This window comes from Brachyhypopomus gauderio, chromosome 16 (assembly GCF_052324685.1).
Source record: "Brachyhypopomus gauderio isolate BG-103 chromosome 16, BGAUD_0.2, whole genome shotgun sequence".
NCBI lineage: Eukaryota > Metazoa > Chordata > Actinopteri > Gymnotiformes > Hypopomidae > Brachyhypopomus > Brachyhypopomus gauderio.
In genome coordinates this window covers 14,119,332-14,133,391 of record NC_135226.1, presented here as the reverse complement: position 1 = coordinate 14,133,391, position 14,060 = coordinate 14,119,332, and the positions used below count along the sequence as shown (strand labels likewise).

The following is a 14,060-nucleotide window of genomic DNA, read 5'->3' as shown; positions in this document are numbered from 1 at the left end:
CATCTGTTGTCTCCTCAGGGGTGTGCCCAGATGTTGGCACGAGTCTATACAGGCACCTGGGTCACATTATTAGATGCCGTGATAAAATTCATTGAAATTGTAGCAGCCTGTGACTTGAGTGTTTTACTTTGACCATTATTTCGTCATTTTGTTCCCAACCAAGTACAAAATTTCTATCAGTAAAAGATTTCACTCTAAGGTGCCAGGAAACTTGCACTAAAATAAATTGGTTGTGTTGTAAGAGATGCCCAAACGCCATTATTTTAGTTTATCATCTGTGTAACTAAACCAATCCCAATGGTAATTTGAAACTTTGAAACTTGAAATACAAGTTTATTGTTAGATTATAGTAATTATCTGCTGGTTTCTCTACTTTCACACTCAGGTGATAAAGGTACACAGGGTGGTCTGGGGTTAGATGGTTACCCAGGCCTGCCTGGACCTCCAGGATTCGAGTGTGGGCTTCAGGGGCCACCAGGGCCCTGTGGGAAGCCAGGTAAGCCTGGACCTTCAGGCTGCAAAGGGCCAAAAGGTGTCTGTGGATTTCCTGGATGTCCTGGAGACCCAGTGAGTAACTATAGGAAGTGCAGGCTCCTGCATTTAATCGATGTGTTGTACTTAATAACTGACTGGCTCGACTGTAATGGCTAGAGACTGAATGAATTCATAATGGTTTCCTAATATAAAGGTGTCAGGCATGCGGTAAAACTCTGCATACAGTTCACTTCTTGTGCAAGATTGATGTCGTGTCGCACGCTGACCCTCTTTTAAAAAATGTTTGTTTTGTTTATCTCAGGGTGATCCAGGATTGACCGGGTCACCAGGTGAGCCTGGTTGCCCTGGAGATCCTGGACTGCAAGGTAGCCCACCTCACCACCCAGAAATACATACAAACACACCAGACATGTGTTGTAAAGCTTGGCTCTGTGCAAGTTGATCTGTTTCATTCCTTCATTCCCCAATATCACTGGCCTACCATGAAAAAAGATCTAAATCATGTCCTGGCTGGATTTTGAAGTCTTTCACATAATCTATAAATCTGATGTTTCATATGTAATGTCTCATCACACTCATGTCATAGTCATCCATAACCTCCCATATCAAATTGCATATAACTCTTCTCACATTCTCAATTGTGGTGTTTCTGACTAGGTGATAAAGGAGAGTCCCTAAGTTGTCCTGGTGATCCAGGGCCAAAAGGCCCATGTGGAGAAATCGGCCCCCCAGGCAAGTCTAGTGGCCTTATAATTTCTCTTTAACATGAATATGCATGTGGACAAGTGCTGTTAAATTGTCTCTAACGATGGATGGATGGATGGATGGATGGATGGATGGATGGATGGATGGATGGATGGATCCTGGTTCTGCAGCTGGGTTTGTTTAAGGTGTTTTTTGGTTGTTTTTTTTTTTTGCTTTTAATGAATTATTTTGTGATTCCATCTCACTGTGTGACAGCAACACACCACACATCTACAACTAAAATGTATTTTAAATGGTTACTCAATCAATAGTTGATATAGTTTACATAATCTTCTACCTCTTCTTCTTGCTCCTCTCACTACACCTCCCCACAGCTCCGCCAGGAGAAAAGGGTTGTCCAGGGGAGGAGGGTCCCACTGGCCCATGTGGAACTCCTGGGGGTCCTGGTGCTTCTGGAGATCGTGGCTTCTGTGGACTTCCCGGTACACTTCTATACTGGTTCAAATGTTGTGTGTGTATGTGTGTGGGGGGCAGGTATTCTGGAAGGCAGGTTGATTTGTTTATGAAAGCAAAGTAGTACCTGGTATCTATTAATATTTTTTGTGCAACTTGCATTACAGTTTTGTACTGTAATACACTTTATTTATTTTTACAAATTATTCCTTTCTTTTTCCAGGTGTAACTGGGCCTCCGGGCCCATGTGGGAAGAATGGGGTTCTGGGAAAGTACGGAGATATGGGACCACCTGGACCTAACGGATCACCGGGTCTATGTGGGCTACCAGGTCCTGGAACCTACATTTATGCAATTATTATTTCATTTATTGTCATACTGCTCTAATTAACTACAGTCACAAAGAAAGATTTGTGAAGCCATGGGAATTATCTTGACTTCTGCCTAAAAATGAGACTTTATCTTCATTCAATTAATAATGATAAAGATGCAACAAACACAACTTGTCAGGAACTTTAAACAAGTGCTTTCTGTGGCTGCACAGCATTGTGGGAGTATTTCTGCATATTCGTCAACGCAGACATGTCAGTTTGGTTTCACTAGCCTGCTCCTCATCCAAACATCGCATCCTGATTGAGGCCAGTCTGTTCTGATCTGTAGATGTGTTTCTGTGTCAGCCTCTTTTGTGTTTTACGTTACAGATACTCTGCCTGTCAGATGCAGAACTATCTGATACAGCCTGAGATTCATTGGTCTTTTAGTAGTAGAGGCAGCACAGTAGCCCAGTGATATAGACCATAAGTTCGCTGACCTTCCTTGACTCTCATATGAGCTTAAGTGACATCTTATATCTAATCCATAGGGTTCAATATGATGTAGGTCTATCTTCAACTCTTCTGGAAAGGCTGTCTACAAGGTTTAGGAGTGTTTATTGGGATTTTTGACTATTCTTCCTGAAGCGCATTTGTGAGGTCACATACTGATGTTGGACTAGAAGGTCTGGCTCTCAGTCTCTGCTCTAATTCATCCCAAAGGTGTTCTATTGGGTTGAGGTCAGGACTCTGTGCATGTCTAGGTGCTTAATTTTATACACCTGTGGCCATGGAAGTGATTGGAACACCCGATTCTGGTCATTCGGATGGGTTGGGATGCCTTGCTGTTTGTTGGTATGCAGTGTTTTAAATGCTATGTCTCTAAATACAATGTGTATATAAACCACAGTCCAAGTGTCCCAGCAGTTCACAGAACAGTACTGCATTAATGATATGGAATATCTAGGTGACCTTTAGCCAACTACAGACCATATGTATAAAGTGCTTCTGCAGTGTAGCAGTTACCCTAATGGTTCACATTAATTTTTCTTCAGTGACCTTGACTATTTAAAGCCTGCTTTCAATAGAGATGTAAAATGATGCCTGTTAAAAAAATGCATTACTGTAATAACAATGATGTCTAAAGTTACTGAGATGATTGCAAAGGTCACACATTTTTCTTGCAAGTTTAATTCCCTAACCACATTGCTCACTATTACTTATTTCATCTTAATAAAGGAAATATTTTGGCAGTTAGATTTCTTCTAACATAAAGAATAGAAATTCTTAAGTGTGTGTGTGTGTGTGTGTGTGTGTGTGTGTGTGTGTGTGTGTGTGTGTGTGTGTGTGTGTGTGTGTGTGTGTGTGTGTGTGTGGTTCATATGTATGGTCCTCTTTCAGGTTGTCCTGGCGTACCAGGACTGATCGGATTAGATGGGCTTAAGGGTTTGAAGGGTGAAAATGGGACAAAAGGTAATTGTGTGTGTGTGTGTGTGTGTGTGTGTGCGTGCGTGCGTGTGTGAATGTCATTCATTTCAGCAATGTATACACACATTTATAACTGAGGTCACTCAAATGTCAGCCATCAATACACTGCACACAATGTTTGCCTTTCATGTGTCTCTCCCTCCTTGTCATCCTCAGGAAGACATATCAAAGGTACAGATGGTGGTGTAGGCATGCCGGGTGACAAGGGCTATAAAGGACCCCCTGGCCAGAGAGGTCCTGTCCAACCAGGAGACCCAGGCCCCAAGGGTCCGCCTGGGTCTGAAGGTGCACTCATAACTGTCATCTGCTCCTCTTCCACATCTCAATTATGAAGGCTGTTCTGCTGAGTGAGAGACAGCACGGTGGGAATGGTTCACCACTGCTGTCCGGACGCTGAGTCATTCTAAAAAAATAGTTGTTGGCTGAAATTTAAATAAGACTTGATGATCAGATGATCTATTTATAGGTAGGTCAGATAGGCTTGATACGGTGGCGGTAGGGCTGAACGATTAATTGCATTTGCGATAATTTCGCGATTTTTAAAAACGCGATTGTCTAATCGCACAGGCTGCGATTTAAACTGGTCACGTGACTTGGGAGCGAGCCGAGCCGAGGACGAACGGAGCAAACCCGAGCAGGAGGCAGGGAGGTGGAGAAGTGAAGTTAACACAGCGCACTTAAACTTGTTGCACAATGGCTTCAGGCTCGACAGAAGCTGACACTACTGAAAGTCTAATACCAAAGAGGGGCAGCACATCAGTTGTGTGAAATTACTTTGGCTTTTAAAAGATGCTGCTCATCGTCAGGTACTGTGTAAAACGTGCCTTGCTACTGTCGCTACGACGCGAGGAAACACTACAAACCTTCTTCAGCATTAAAAAAAACACCACAAAGCCTCATATTTGTAAGGCTAAAATGCCAACGACCAGTGCTGCATCTTCAAATACGCAAAAGTGTTTCTCTGTGCTTATACAGCTTTAGTATGCGGTGAGCAGCGAAATACCGTAAAATCACGCATATAGGCGCAATAAGATTTAAAGTGCGGATGAATCGCGAAAGCGCGGATAGCTTGACCGCGGTCCAGCAGACAGGGTTCACTGACCGAACCGTTTGAAAGTGTAACTCCTTATGGATATAATTGGAAGCGGCACGCTGAAATAACTTGGGCAGTAACGGAGTTCATAGTGAAAGTCATGATGTCCTTTAATGTAGTGAACAATCCCGGCTTCATGGCTTTGTTAAACACACTGGATATGCGCTACCAAATGCCCTCATGCACATATTTTAGCCAAGTTGCTATACCTGCAGGGTTGCCAACTCTCACGCATTGAGCGTCTTAGACTAAAAAGTTAGTAGTTCGCTCTGGCGCCAACCACAGGCGATCGATCGATCACGATATAATAATAATTAAATTTAGTCCATTTTTTACACACCCCCCCCCCCCCGGCAACCCTGTATCTGAGCTGTATAAAAAATGCCGAAACAGAGTTTCCTGAAGTGGAACAATGGGGAAAAAATCGCGCTTTTAAATCGCAATCGCAATTTATAGATAAAAAATTGCAATTAGATTATTTTCCAAAATCGTTCAGCCCTAGGTGGCGGTGCCATTTTTAAAGGATCCTTGGGCAATGCATCCTTTCATTTCAGAGAAATCCTTCAGAGTTTCTCCCCATAATTATTCACAAGCTTTTTCAAAATGTTTTGAAACATGCAGAAGCAAAAAATGTCAGTTGGGGTGGTGCCTAAGTAGCAAACCTTGTAATTTGATTAAAATTGTGAACAAAACAAATGTGCACATGATTATCTTAAAAAAGATGTTGGTCTGAAATGAGCTTCTTATAGCTTCAACCAAGAAAACCATCACAACGTGGTGTGCTGTGTTATTATTGTAGTCTGTTATTATTGTACTCTGTTATCATTAGCTTCTCGCTGATGAGGCGATTAATGCTAAGCTATCTGAAACAATAGGCTAAATGTAAATCTGTGATTTAAGGATGTCACTGATTAGTAAGTGGCTGTCCTTAACTGTCGCTGTGTATGGTAATGACAGGTCTTATAGCTGCTCACAGGAGCTTTAAAGCACTTTCTCTCCTGTCTCGTCTGTTTTATGTGCTGAGCTGTTTCCACTGTCTACTGTTTACTACGTACTACTTCCACTCCAACTGTTCACTGTGTTCTTGGTTTTCATCGGGTAGATTTAGGAACACGTCTCAACATGTAACCCCCAGCCCCAGTTTCTACAAGCGTAAATGTAATCATTTCTTTGTTGTTCTTTCCCTCTAGGAGAGCCTGGTGGTATGGGTGACTATGGTTGTCCCGGGGAGGACTGTAAAGACCCTATAAAGGGAGAAGACGGAGAGGTTGGCCTCTGTGGTCAAGACGGCCCACCAGGTGTGTGCCTGTAGAAACTCGTCCAATATTCTTGTTAAATGATCGTATCAGTGTTATGTGGTGTTTATCATGTATTTAGTTGAATCTTTTTTATGCTATTAAGACATAAAAGAGCACATATTGAGATCCAACTGGAAGATCAGCGGTCAGCAGTATCAACAGTCCTGTCACCCTGCTGCTGGGGCTGGACTTTAGTGTATTGGCCTGGTTATGCCATGTGTTATGATCCCAGGGTTCCCAGTATATTTGGAACAGCTGAAAAAAATCCCAATTATAAGTGATGAAGCCTGTTTACATTTTGAAGGATGCGCAAGCAACATTCTGAAACATTAAAACCAGATTATGTTCTGGTAACGTGAAAGGAAGAGAAATGTATCATGGGAGTTATATCTTGGAGTCCTGATGAAGTGCAACTAGTCTTCCATTCTCTAGGTAGCTGTGATCCTGAAGAGTTGTTAGTTTCTCACACCATAATGATAAGGGCTCTGTTCCCATATTAATGAACATTAACATGAATTAACACACATTAATTCATTGAGTGTTAATTAATGTGGGAACAGTGGAATTGAGGCTTAACAGTATTCATAAAACAACCCTATCCCACATTAATCGGCACCATCAGTCAGATATACGTCTGTGAACTCCTGTGTGTAGGATGCCCAGGCCCTAGAGGCCCTCCAGGTCTGGCAATTCCAGTGAATGGGGAATGTGGTGAACGAGGAAGAGAAGGTAACCCTGGATGTAAAGGGGAGATAGGGGCTTGTGGCCCCCAAGGGCTTGCAGGGCCTTCAGGATATCCAGGAGACAAAGGTAATGCACACACTTTAAAATAAAGATGAAGGCAAGAACATTTCGATTTTCAGTTTTCTGATTGGAATATACTGGAATTAGAGTTGATCTCTGGGATCCATGTGATTTCATGAGGTGTGAATGGAGACCATGGGGACAGTGGAGATCCCGGATCAAAGGGCTTACCCGGAAATCCAGGGCCTTGTGGGCCAAAGGGCCTTAAAGGAGCTCCAGGGGACCCAGGTCAGCGCTTATCTCAGAATCACACATGAAGGATATCTTGGGCTGAGAACACCACCAGTGAAGGATACTAGCAGATACATTATACAAAGACAAAACGCCACCTGTTCAAAAGCTCAAATGCATAAAAATATACCTTTCATATCTCCCTCTTAAGGACCTAAAGGAGAAGCTGGTAATGTAATTTTGAAGAAAGCACAGCCTATTCCAGGACCCTGTGGTCCCCGTGGGCAGCCCGGCCTCTGTGGCTTGAAGGGACTCCCAGGAAGTACTGGTGAAATAGGTCCAAAAGGTGGAGATACACTCAGATACACTCATGTTACACACACACACACACACACACACACAAGTGTGTGGTCATAGAGAATTTTCAGTCTCCTCTAACATTCTTTCATCATCCGTGATTTTTCATTCCAGGAGAGAAAGGAGAAGATGGACCACAAGGACCAAACGGTTCTCCAGGAGACCAAGGCACCAGCGGGTCTCCTGGAGATCAGGGAGAACAGGGAGCAAAAGGACCACGTGGGCTTAGGGGTGTGTGTGTGTGTGTGTGTGTGTGTGTGTGTGTGTGTGTGTGTGTGTGTGTGTGTGTGTGTGTGTGTGTGTATGCGTGTGTGTGCGTGTATGTGTGTGTGTATGTGTATTCTGTCTGTCTGTTATCTGGTTCCAGACTCAAACAGGCAGGATCACCGTGTCTTTCACTGGCCCAAATTGGCTCAAATATGTAAAGAAGTGAGATGTACAAGCATTGAGTCTATGTGTTTCTTCCCATGTTTCAATCTAGGGGCCACAGGACCTCCTGGAGAAATTGGACCCCCTGGGAAATATGTAAAGTTGAACTCTGGCTTCTTATTGGTTAAACATAGCCAATCAACCAGGGTTCCTGAGTGCCCTTCGGATATGACCAAACTTTGGGAAGGATACAGCTTACTATACCTTGAGGGGCAAACGAAAGCACACAAACAGGACCTAGGTATCTGCCTCACACACACACACACACACACACACACACACACTCATGACCTAAACACAGAATGTGCTACTTGTGCTAATAATCGTCAGGGAAGTATCAGCACACTTCTCTATTTTTGGCCGTTTCCTCCCATATTAACTGCTCTTCATAATTGTGTTGTCCATCGTTATCATCAGCTGGATGTGGAGCTGATCATTTCTAATGTTCTTCTGTGTGTGTGTGTGTGTGCGCTCATGTACATCAGGTCAGGGGGGTTCATGCATACAGTTCTTCAGCACCATACCTTTCTCCTCATGTAACCTCGACACTTGTAACTACGTCAGCCACAACGACAAATCCTATTGGCTGTCGGCCAGCGCGACGTTACCCATGAATCCCGTGTCAGGGTTCTCCATTCAGCCACACATCAGCAGGTGTGTGGTGTGTGAGGCCCCCTCACCTGCCGTCTCCATTCACAGCCAGGACATCTCCACGCCTCACTGTCCCCACAGATGGAAGCGTCTCTGGTCTGGATACTCCTTCCTTATGGTTAGTCCGTGTGTGTGTTTGTGTGTGTGTGTGTGTGTGTGTGTGTGTGTGTGGTTTTCACGTGAGCTGACGGCGGCCTGCTCCCTCCAGCACACAGGCTCTGGGGACGAGGCGGGGGGCCAGGCGCTGACATCATCGGGGAGCTGTCTGCAGCACTTCCTCACCCAGCCGTCCGTGGAGTGCCAGGGTGCTGAGGGAACCTGTAGCTCCACCACCAGCATCCACAGTGTGTGGCTCAGCGTGGGCCGGGAGGACTTCAGCACCGACCCCACCACGAGAGGGGCTGGCCCACCTGACCCAAACAACGTCAGCCACTGCAGCGTCTGCATGAAGGACCTCTGAGAGCAAACCACGCCCATATTACATTGGCATCTGCGTGGAGTGTGTGCGCCCTGATTGGCTCACCTGTCTATATAATATAAGAACCACCCACAGGTCACTTTCTCTCACTCGAAAAAGAGAGAGAGAGAGAACTGAACATTTTGTGGTCTCTGTCGCTAAAAGAACAAGAACAAGAGTGAAGTGGGTTCTTCTCTGCAGCCCTTCTTCTCGACGCTCTCCCAGATGAAGAACATCCAGCTGCCCCGTGTCTCGGTCACGGTTACAGACCACGAAAACCACCCATCACCATCCTGGGGGCTGTTTAACTCCAGCCTGCCAGGCGTGGTCAAGCAGACGGGTGTCGAGTCATCATAAGCCCTGAGCCACCAGGAAGGTGTCCTGAGAGATGCCTGCACACTTCATACTCCACACACTCCTGCTATGAGAAAAAAATGAAATAAACGCTAGGGGTGAAAGGTTGGAATGAGTGGAATGGTAAAATTCACATTTACCCGGGATTTTATTTTCTGGTTCAAATACTAGTCCTCAGAAGCAGGAGAGAATGGTGCTAAATGTCTTCAGATCCTGTTCTAACTCATTATTATTTCCATTTCTTGCTCCAATGGATTTCATGTCATCTTGTATCTTATCAGTGTGGTTACTCTCCAATGGACCTCAGTGTGTAGTTCCTGTCATGACAGCGTTCACCATCGACTCTCGAAGGTATCCAAGTGCTTTAGGTCTTTAAAGAGAACGTCCTCTTCCTTTAGATTCATCTGCTTTGTCCATGTTAGACCATGAATGACTGCAGTGCTTGGGAAACTCCTGTAGCGTAGGTGCAATCGGTTGCATAACCAGGCATTAGATAAGTCTTCTCCGTCACTGACGAAACACCATTAAACCAACATGTCCTTCATTGTCCTTTACTTCATAATCTCATAATACTGTACTTTGGTTTTATTGTGATATAGACTATACAGTATGTAAATATGTGTTGCTTTGTATTTGTTTTAAGACAAAATTTTAAGAGTATTTATTTAGCAAGATATTATTTGGTGCTATTTTGGAAAATATTGAGAAAGGTGAAGGAGAATGTCCTTCACGATCAGGCAGTGGGTGTTTGGAAACAGACTGCATGTGTGCTGAGTACTGTAACCGCATTCGAACCTGTGAAGCGTCTGCACATTTCACTGCAGGACTAAGCAGCGTTTCACTTGTTCGACACCATATATTTTCACCATTGCATCTTTTTCATTTAGAAATTTGTTTTAGTCACTGTGTGGCCTTTTGAAGAGGTCCGTTTGACCCCATTACAAAGACACATGTATGCAACAGAACATATATATATATATATATATATATATATATATATATATATATATATATATATATATATATATACATACACACATCCACATTTACACAAATTATTAAAGCTAAAACTCTCCCATGACGTCTCTTTAAATCAATCAACATGAATCTTCTGTCATGACCAAATCAACTTTTAAAAAAATTACTTTGCTTTCTTTGGATAACACGCTCACTAACACATATTCAATTACCAGTATTCCTCTATTAAAAACTATGATATGTGGACTATTTGTAAGGTGCAATTAAATGTATTTTATTACAAAGTAAAATGCTGTTTGTGTAGTTATTAAGAGATAGCACTGTGTACTAACGTATTTAAAGCACTTTGTAGGTACAGTGAAGTCTGCAGCCCTTCTTGGTTTCTAGGGTTTGTCATCCCTCATTAGTGGTTCAGGACCCCGTTGGTAGGTCCTCAGTAATGGACCACTTTCATACGTAGAAACCCCCAGTGAGCGTAAGTGTGAAACTGTATTTCTAATAAAACTGGTTGGTGAGTGTACATGGACCATTTATTTGATCTGAATATGTAAAAACACAGCAGGGGACTGTTTATCCTGGACCGTTTATCCTGCTCGTCTCTTATTTTGATCTTATTTAAACTGAAGGCGCTTCATATGCTGTCACTGCAAATACTTGGAATCCTGGAAAATGAGGGGAGTAAGGAAAGTGCTCCAAAACAAGGCCAAAAAATATGATTTATTCTCTCGTTACAAAAATAAACTTTTGTCCCATTAGAAACAAAACTCGGAGCAAGGCTGTGTGTGAGATGGCGAGGGCCACTACAGCATCCTCACCTCAACACACTGCTGTTGTCACTTAACACACTTAGATCACAGCCCTGAACACTCCAGAAACACTAACTTTGCCAAGCATGGGCTGGTTGAGTTTCCTGGACACAAACAACATTCAATAAAGAATCTTAGTGTCGGGTATTCTAAGGTATTGTTGTTCTTAAAGTCTTCATTCCTGACATAATACTCAATAAAAGTGCAGTTGTATTAATAATTCACTGTGTATACCACCAGGTAATACATTATATTACGCAAATGCATTACAGCTGAATGTCATATTTATGTTTTTATGTACAAGGGCAGGCACCAAGCAGTCACTGACATCAGGCAAGACAAAATTGCATTTCTTCTTCTATTTGGTTGTAAGATTTTAGTTGTAAACAGTGTTAACAGTGGACTTATGAAAGTTTCACACTTCATCTGTCAAATCTCTGAAGTCGTATTTGCCGCATTTCTTCTATGGTGGGGTCAGAGTTCACATTAAACCCATATGCAGGTCTGCTTCGAGTGGAGCCTCCTGCAGGACAAATTTAAACATATGGTTCGTCAAAACAGGTATTTTACAAACAAGATTTCTCAGCTGAACAACTTAAGACACATGTCAAGACATAGCAAGACAGCTGAGCTACATTTCTACCGAGAACTCCGTACTCTTGGTCTTAGCTTACCTTACCTTACCAATAAATCCTGCTTTATGAAATTTGAGAACTTGGCGATAAAGTGAATAACTGATTGCAAGTCTAGTTACAACCAGTAGGTGGCACCAAACACAAACTTTCCTAAAAGGAACTCAAACAATAACAAATGATTTTCAAAAACATAGCGGTACTATTGTTATATTATAAACAAAAGAAAAATCTCCACTTTACGTATTAGTCATAATAACCTTGACTGCAGAGAAAATATGAAAAATCAGTTTTGCACCACTTACAAATCCTGCCAACATTCAGTAAATACCAGCAACTTGAGCGACATAAGTGAACGCAAGCATATACAAAAAGACTAATGTTGACTTTGCCTAATCAACATAAACACTTGATTTAGATACCCAAAACCAGAGGTGTCAATTCCAGGTTCAGAAAGTAAAAGTCCTCACCAGGATTTTGCTCAGGCTTCCTGGATTGCACTAATTAAAAAATCTAGCAAGCTTGAGCAAAATCCTGGTGAGGACTTTTACTTTCTGAACCTGGAATTGACACATCTGCCCAAAACACCATTCTTGGCAAGAAGGTTACCAGGAAATATAAAAAATTTGACCAAATCAGAAAACTCAACTGGCAATCATTAAAAGTCAAACAGCAATCATTAATAAATACCACCGGTGCAAAATGTTAGTTTCATCAATCCCTTTCTGGCTCTAATCCATAATACCCCTCACCTCGGTCTTGTAGGCTGGCCCTAATAGCTGCGTCGTACTGCTCCTCTTCTGATAGGCCGGCTGCGTAGGGGTGCTGAGGGGGGGCAGAGGGCCCGTTTGTGTGATAGCGCTCCCCATAGGGGGCGCTAGAGCTGTAGGAGCCATATATGCCCTGTCCGTCATAGGGCGGATTGTTCGGAGGGTATGGCGTTCCATATCCACTATAACCTGTAGAAAACCCAACAGCAATATTCACTATTACGAATGCAACAGTGGAACAAGGAAACGCTTGTGGATTGTGTAACTATGGCCCAATCTCCATTATAACTCCTTCCTTTAAAATGGTTGCACATTTCTGAATGTAGTTTACCCGAAGAGTTATGGTACGTGGATGGCCTGCCAAAGTTTCCATTAGATGTTATAAAACCTAGGGGAGGCAGAGAAGGGTTGTTTGTCAATACAACTGGGAGTTTTGGTGAGAGCCATTTCACATGAATTATTCTGACGTGTAACTAAAAGTAAGATGTTTTGGGTTCAAAGAACCAAGCAACCAAGAAAACATACATGAATACACCAACCAAGACCAGTCTGCCTACTGCCTTTTCCTTAAACATGTTATAACAAATAATGCTTTACACATTTTCTCTCAAGCTATGCAATACCAGAAAACCAAAATGTTGCCCTTGAGATAAACCTGACTGACGCACACACATGTATTATCAAAGAACTGCAGCTGTTTCATCAGACGCACACACTAGGAAAGGGATCCTGTTTACACCTGAGCATCTACTTATCAAAGAGACAAAGGAAGGTCATTCACACACACACACACACACACACACACACACACACACACACACACACACACACACACACACACACACACACACACACACACACACCTGCACATGTCTTCATAAGTGTCTTGAGGGGCCCAGACGTGTAGAGAAGCCCCACTAAGATACCAGCAAGGTGCCCAACGAATGACGTCCTGGGGAGAAGCAGGGGCAGAGTTAACGAGCTTTACATTCCCACCTGTGTTTCATGTTCACACGCTGACATACTGTAATTATGTGCCCACTCACAGATGCTCCAGCACAAACTGCTGTCAAGAAAGGAAAGGTCTGGAAGGCTCTAATTACACACACACACACTCACATACTTACACACTCACACACTCACACACTCTGAGTAATTACAGAGCTGGCGGAGAGAATGTGCAGAATGCGGTACCAGACATTGTCTCCGACACACACCATTAGCCCAAGTCTCCTGTTCTTTACATAGTTTTCAAACAGAGGTTAGAGGTTTAGAAAAGATATCACAATACCACCCAGCATTTGCTAGAGATGATCACAGCAATTAACACCACCATATTATAACAATATTATATGGAACCTGTTTGTTCCATATGGAACCAGTAACAGTAGATACTTAATGTTTAAACACAAATATTCTTTAGCATTTAGGACAATATAGAGAAAATGCCCGTGTTAATATTAATGCCTTATATACCAAATAACTTTTTTTGTGAATACCAATACACAAAAATGGGGAAAGGGTGAATTGTCTTGGGCCATAATATTAAATGTTGGTTTTCATTTTAATTCTTCTTTAATATGAAAGAGATCAGGAATTTTACATGGCATGTTAAACTGTGTGTGTGTGTGTGTGTGTGTGTGTGTGTGTGTGTGTGTGTGTGTGTGTGTGTGTGTGTGTGTGTGTGTGTGTGTGTGTGTGTGTGTGTGTGTGTGTGTGTGTGTGTGTGTGTGTCAGTCTTACCCAGGGTTCATAATGTGTATCAGGATCAGCTCCACCCAGCAGGCATAGCGATTGGCTACAGGCAA

General features: G+C 42.8%; 2 protein-coding genes across 3 annotated transcripts in view; one reads left to right on the top strand and one right to left on the bottom strand.

The window, feature by feature from the left end:
* The window catches only part of col4a4 (collagen, type IV, alpha 4), a 46,415-nt gene extending 36,362 nt beyond the window's left edge, over positions 1-10,053 (top strand). Inside the window, exons 33-47 of the mRNA XM_076975844.1 lie at positions 386-567; positions 797-860; positions 1,153-1,227; positions 1,575-1,682; positions 1,877-1,984; positions 3,366-3,437; positions 3,609-3,737; positions 5,736-5,843; positions 6,498-6,653; positions 6,768-6,875; positions 7,030-7,164; positions 7,290-7,406; positions 7,657-7,845; positions 8,090-8,373; positions 8,464-10,053. Of these exons, the coding sequence (XP_076831959.1) occupies positions 386-567; positions 797-860; positions 1,153-1,227; positions 1,575-1,682; positions 1,877-1,984; positions 3,366-3,437; positions 3,609-3,737; positions 5,736-5,843; positions 6,498-6,653; positions 6,768-6,875; positions 7,030-7,164; positions 7,290-7,406; positions 7,657-7,845; positions 8,090-8,373; positions 8,464-8,715 (2,087 nt within the window). The 3' untranslated portion in view covers positions 8,716-10,053. The remainder of the gene's footprint in view (positions 1-385; positions 568-796; positions 861-1,152; positions 1,228-1,574; positions 1,683-1,876; positions 1,985-3,365; positions 3,438-3,608; positions 3,738-5,735; positions 5,844-6,497; positions 6,654-6,767; positions 6,876-7,029; positions 7,165-7,289; positions 7,407-7,656; positions 7,846-8,089; positions 8,374-8,463) is intronic.
* Positions 10,054-10,742: 689 nt separating this feature from the next.
* The window catches only part of rhbdd1 (rhomboid domain containing 1), a 6,029-nt gene continuing 2,711 nt past the window's right edge, over positions 10,743-14,060 (bottom strand). For both annotated transcript variants that reach the window (XM_076975845.1, XM_076975846.1), the window contains exons 4-8: positions 13,996-14,060; positions 13,116-13,204; positions 12,584-12,640; positions 12,235-12,441; positions 10,743-11,373 (exon numbers count right to left, since the gene is read on the bottom strand). The exon at positions 13,996-14,060 is cut by the window's right edge and continues 68 nt beyond it. In XM_076975845.1, coding sequence (XP_076831960.1) covers positions 11,273-11,373; positions 12,235-12,441; positions 12,584-12,640; positions 13,116-13,204; positions 13,996-14,060 — 519 coding nt within the window. In that variant the 3' untranslated portion in view covers positions 10,743-11,272. The remainder of the gene's footprint in view (positions 11,374-12,234; positions 12,442-12,583; positions 12,641-13,115; positions 13,205-13,995) is intronic.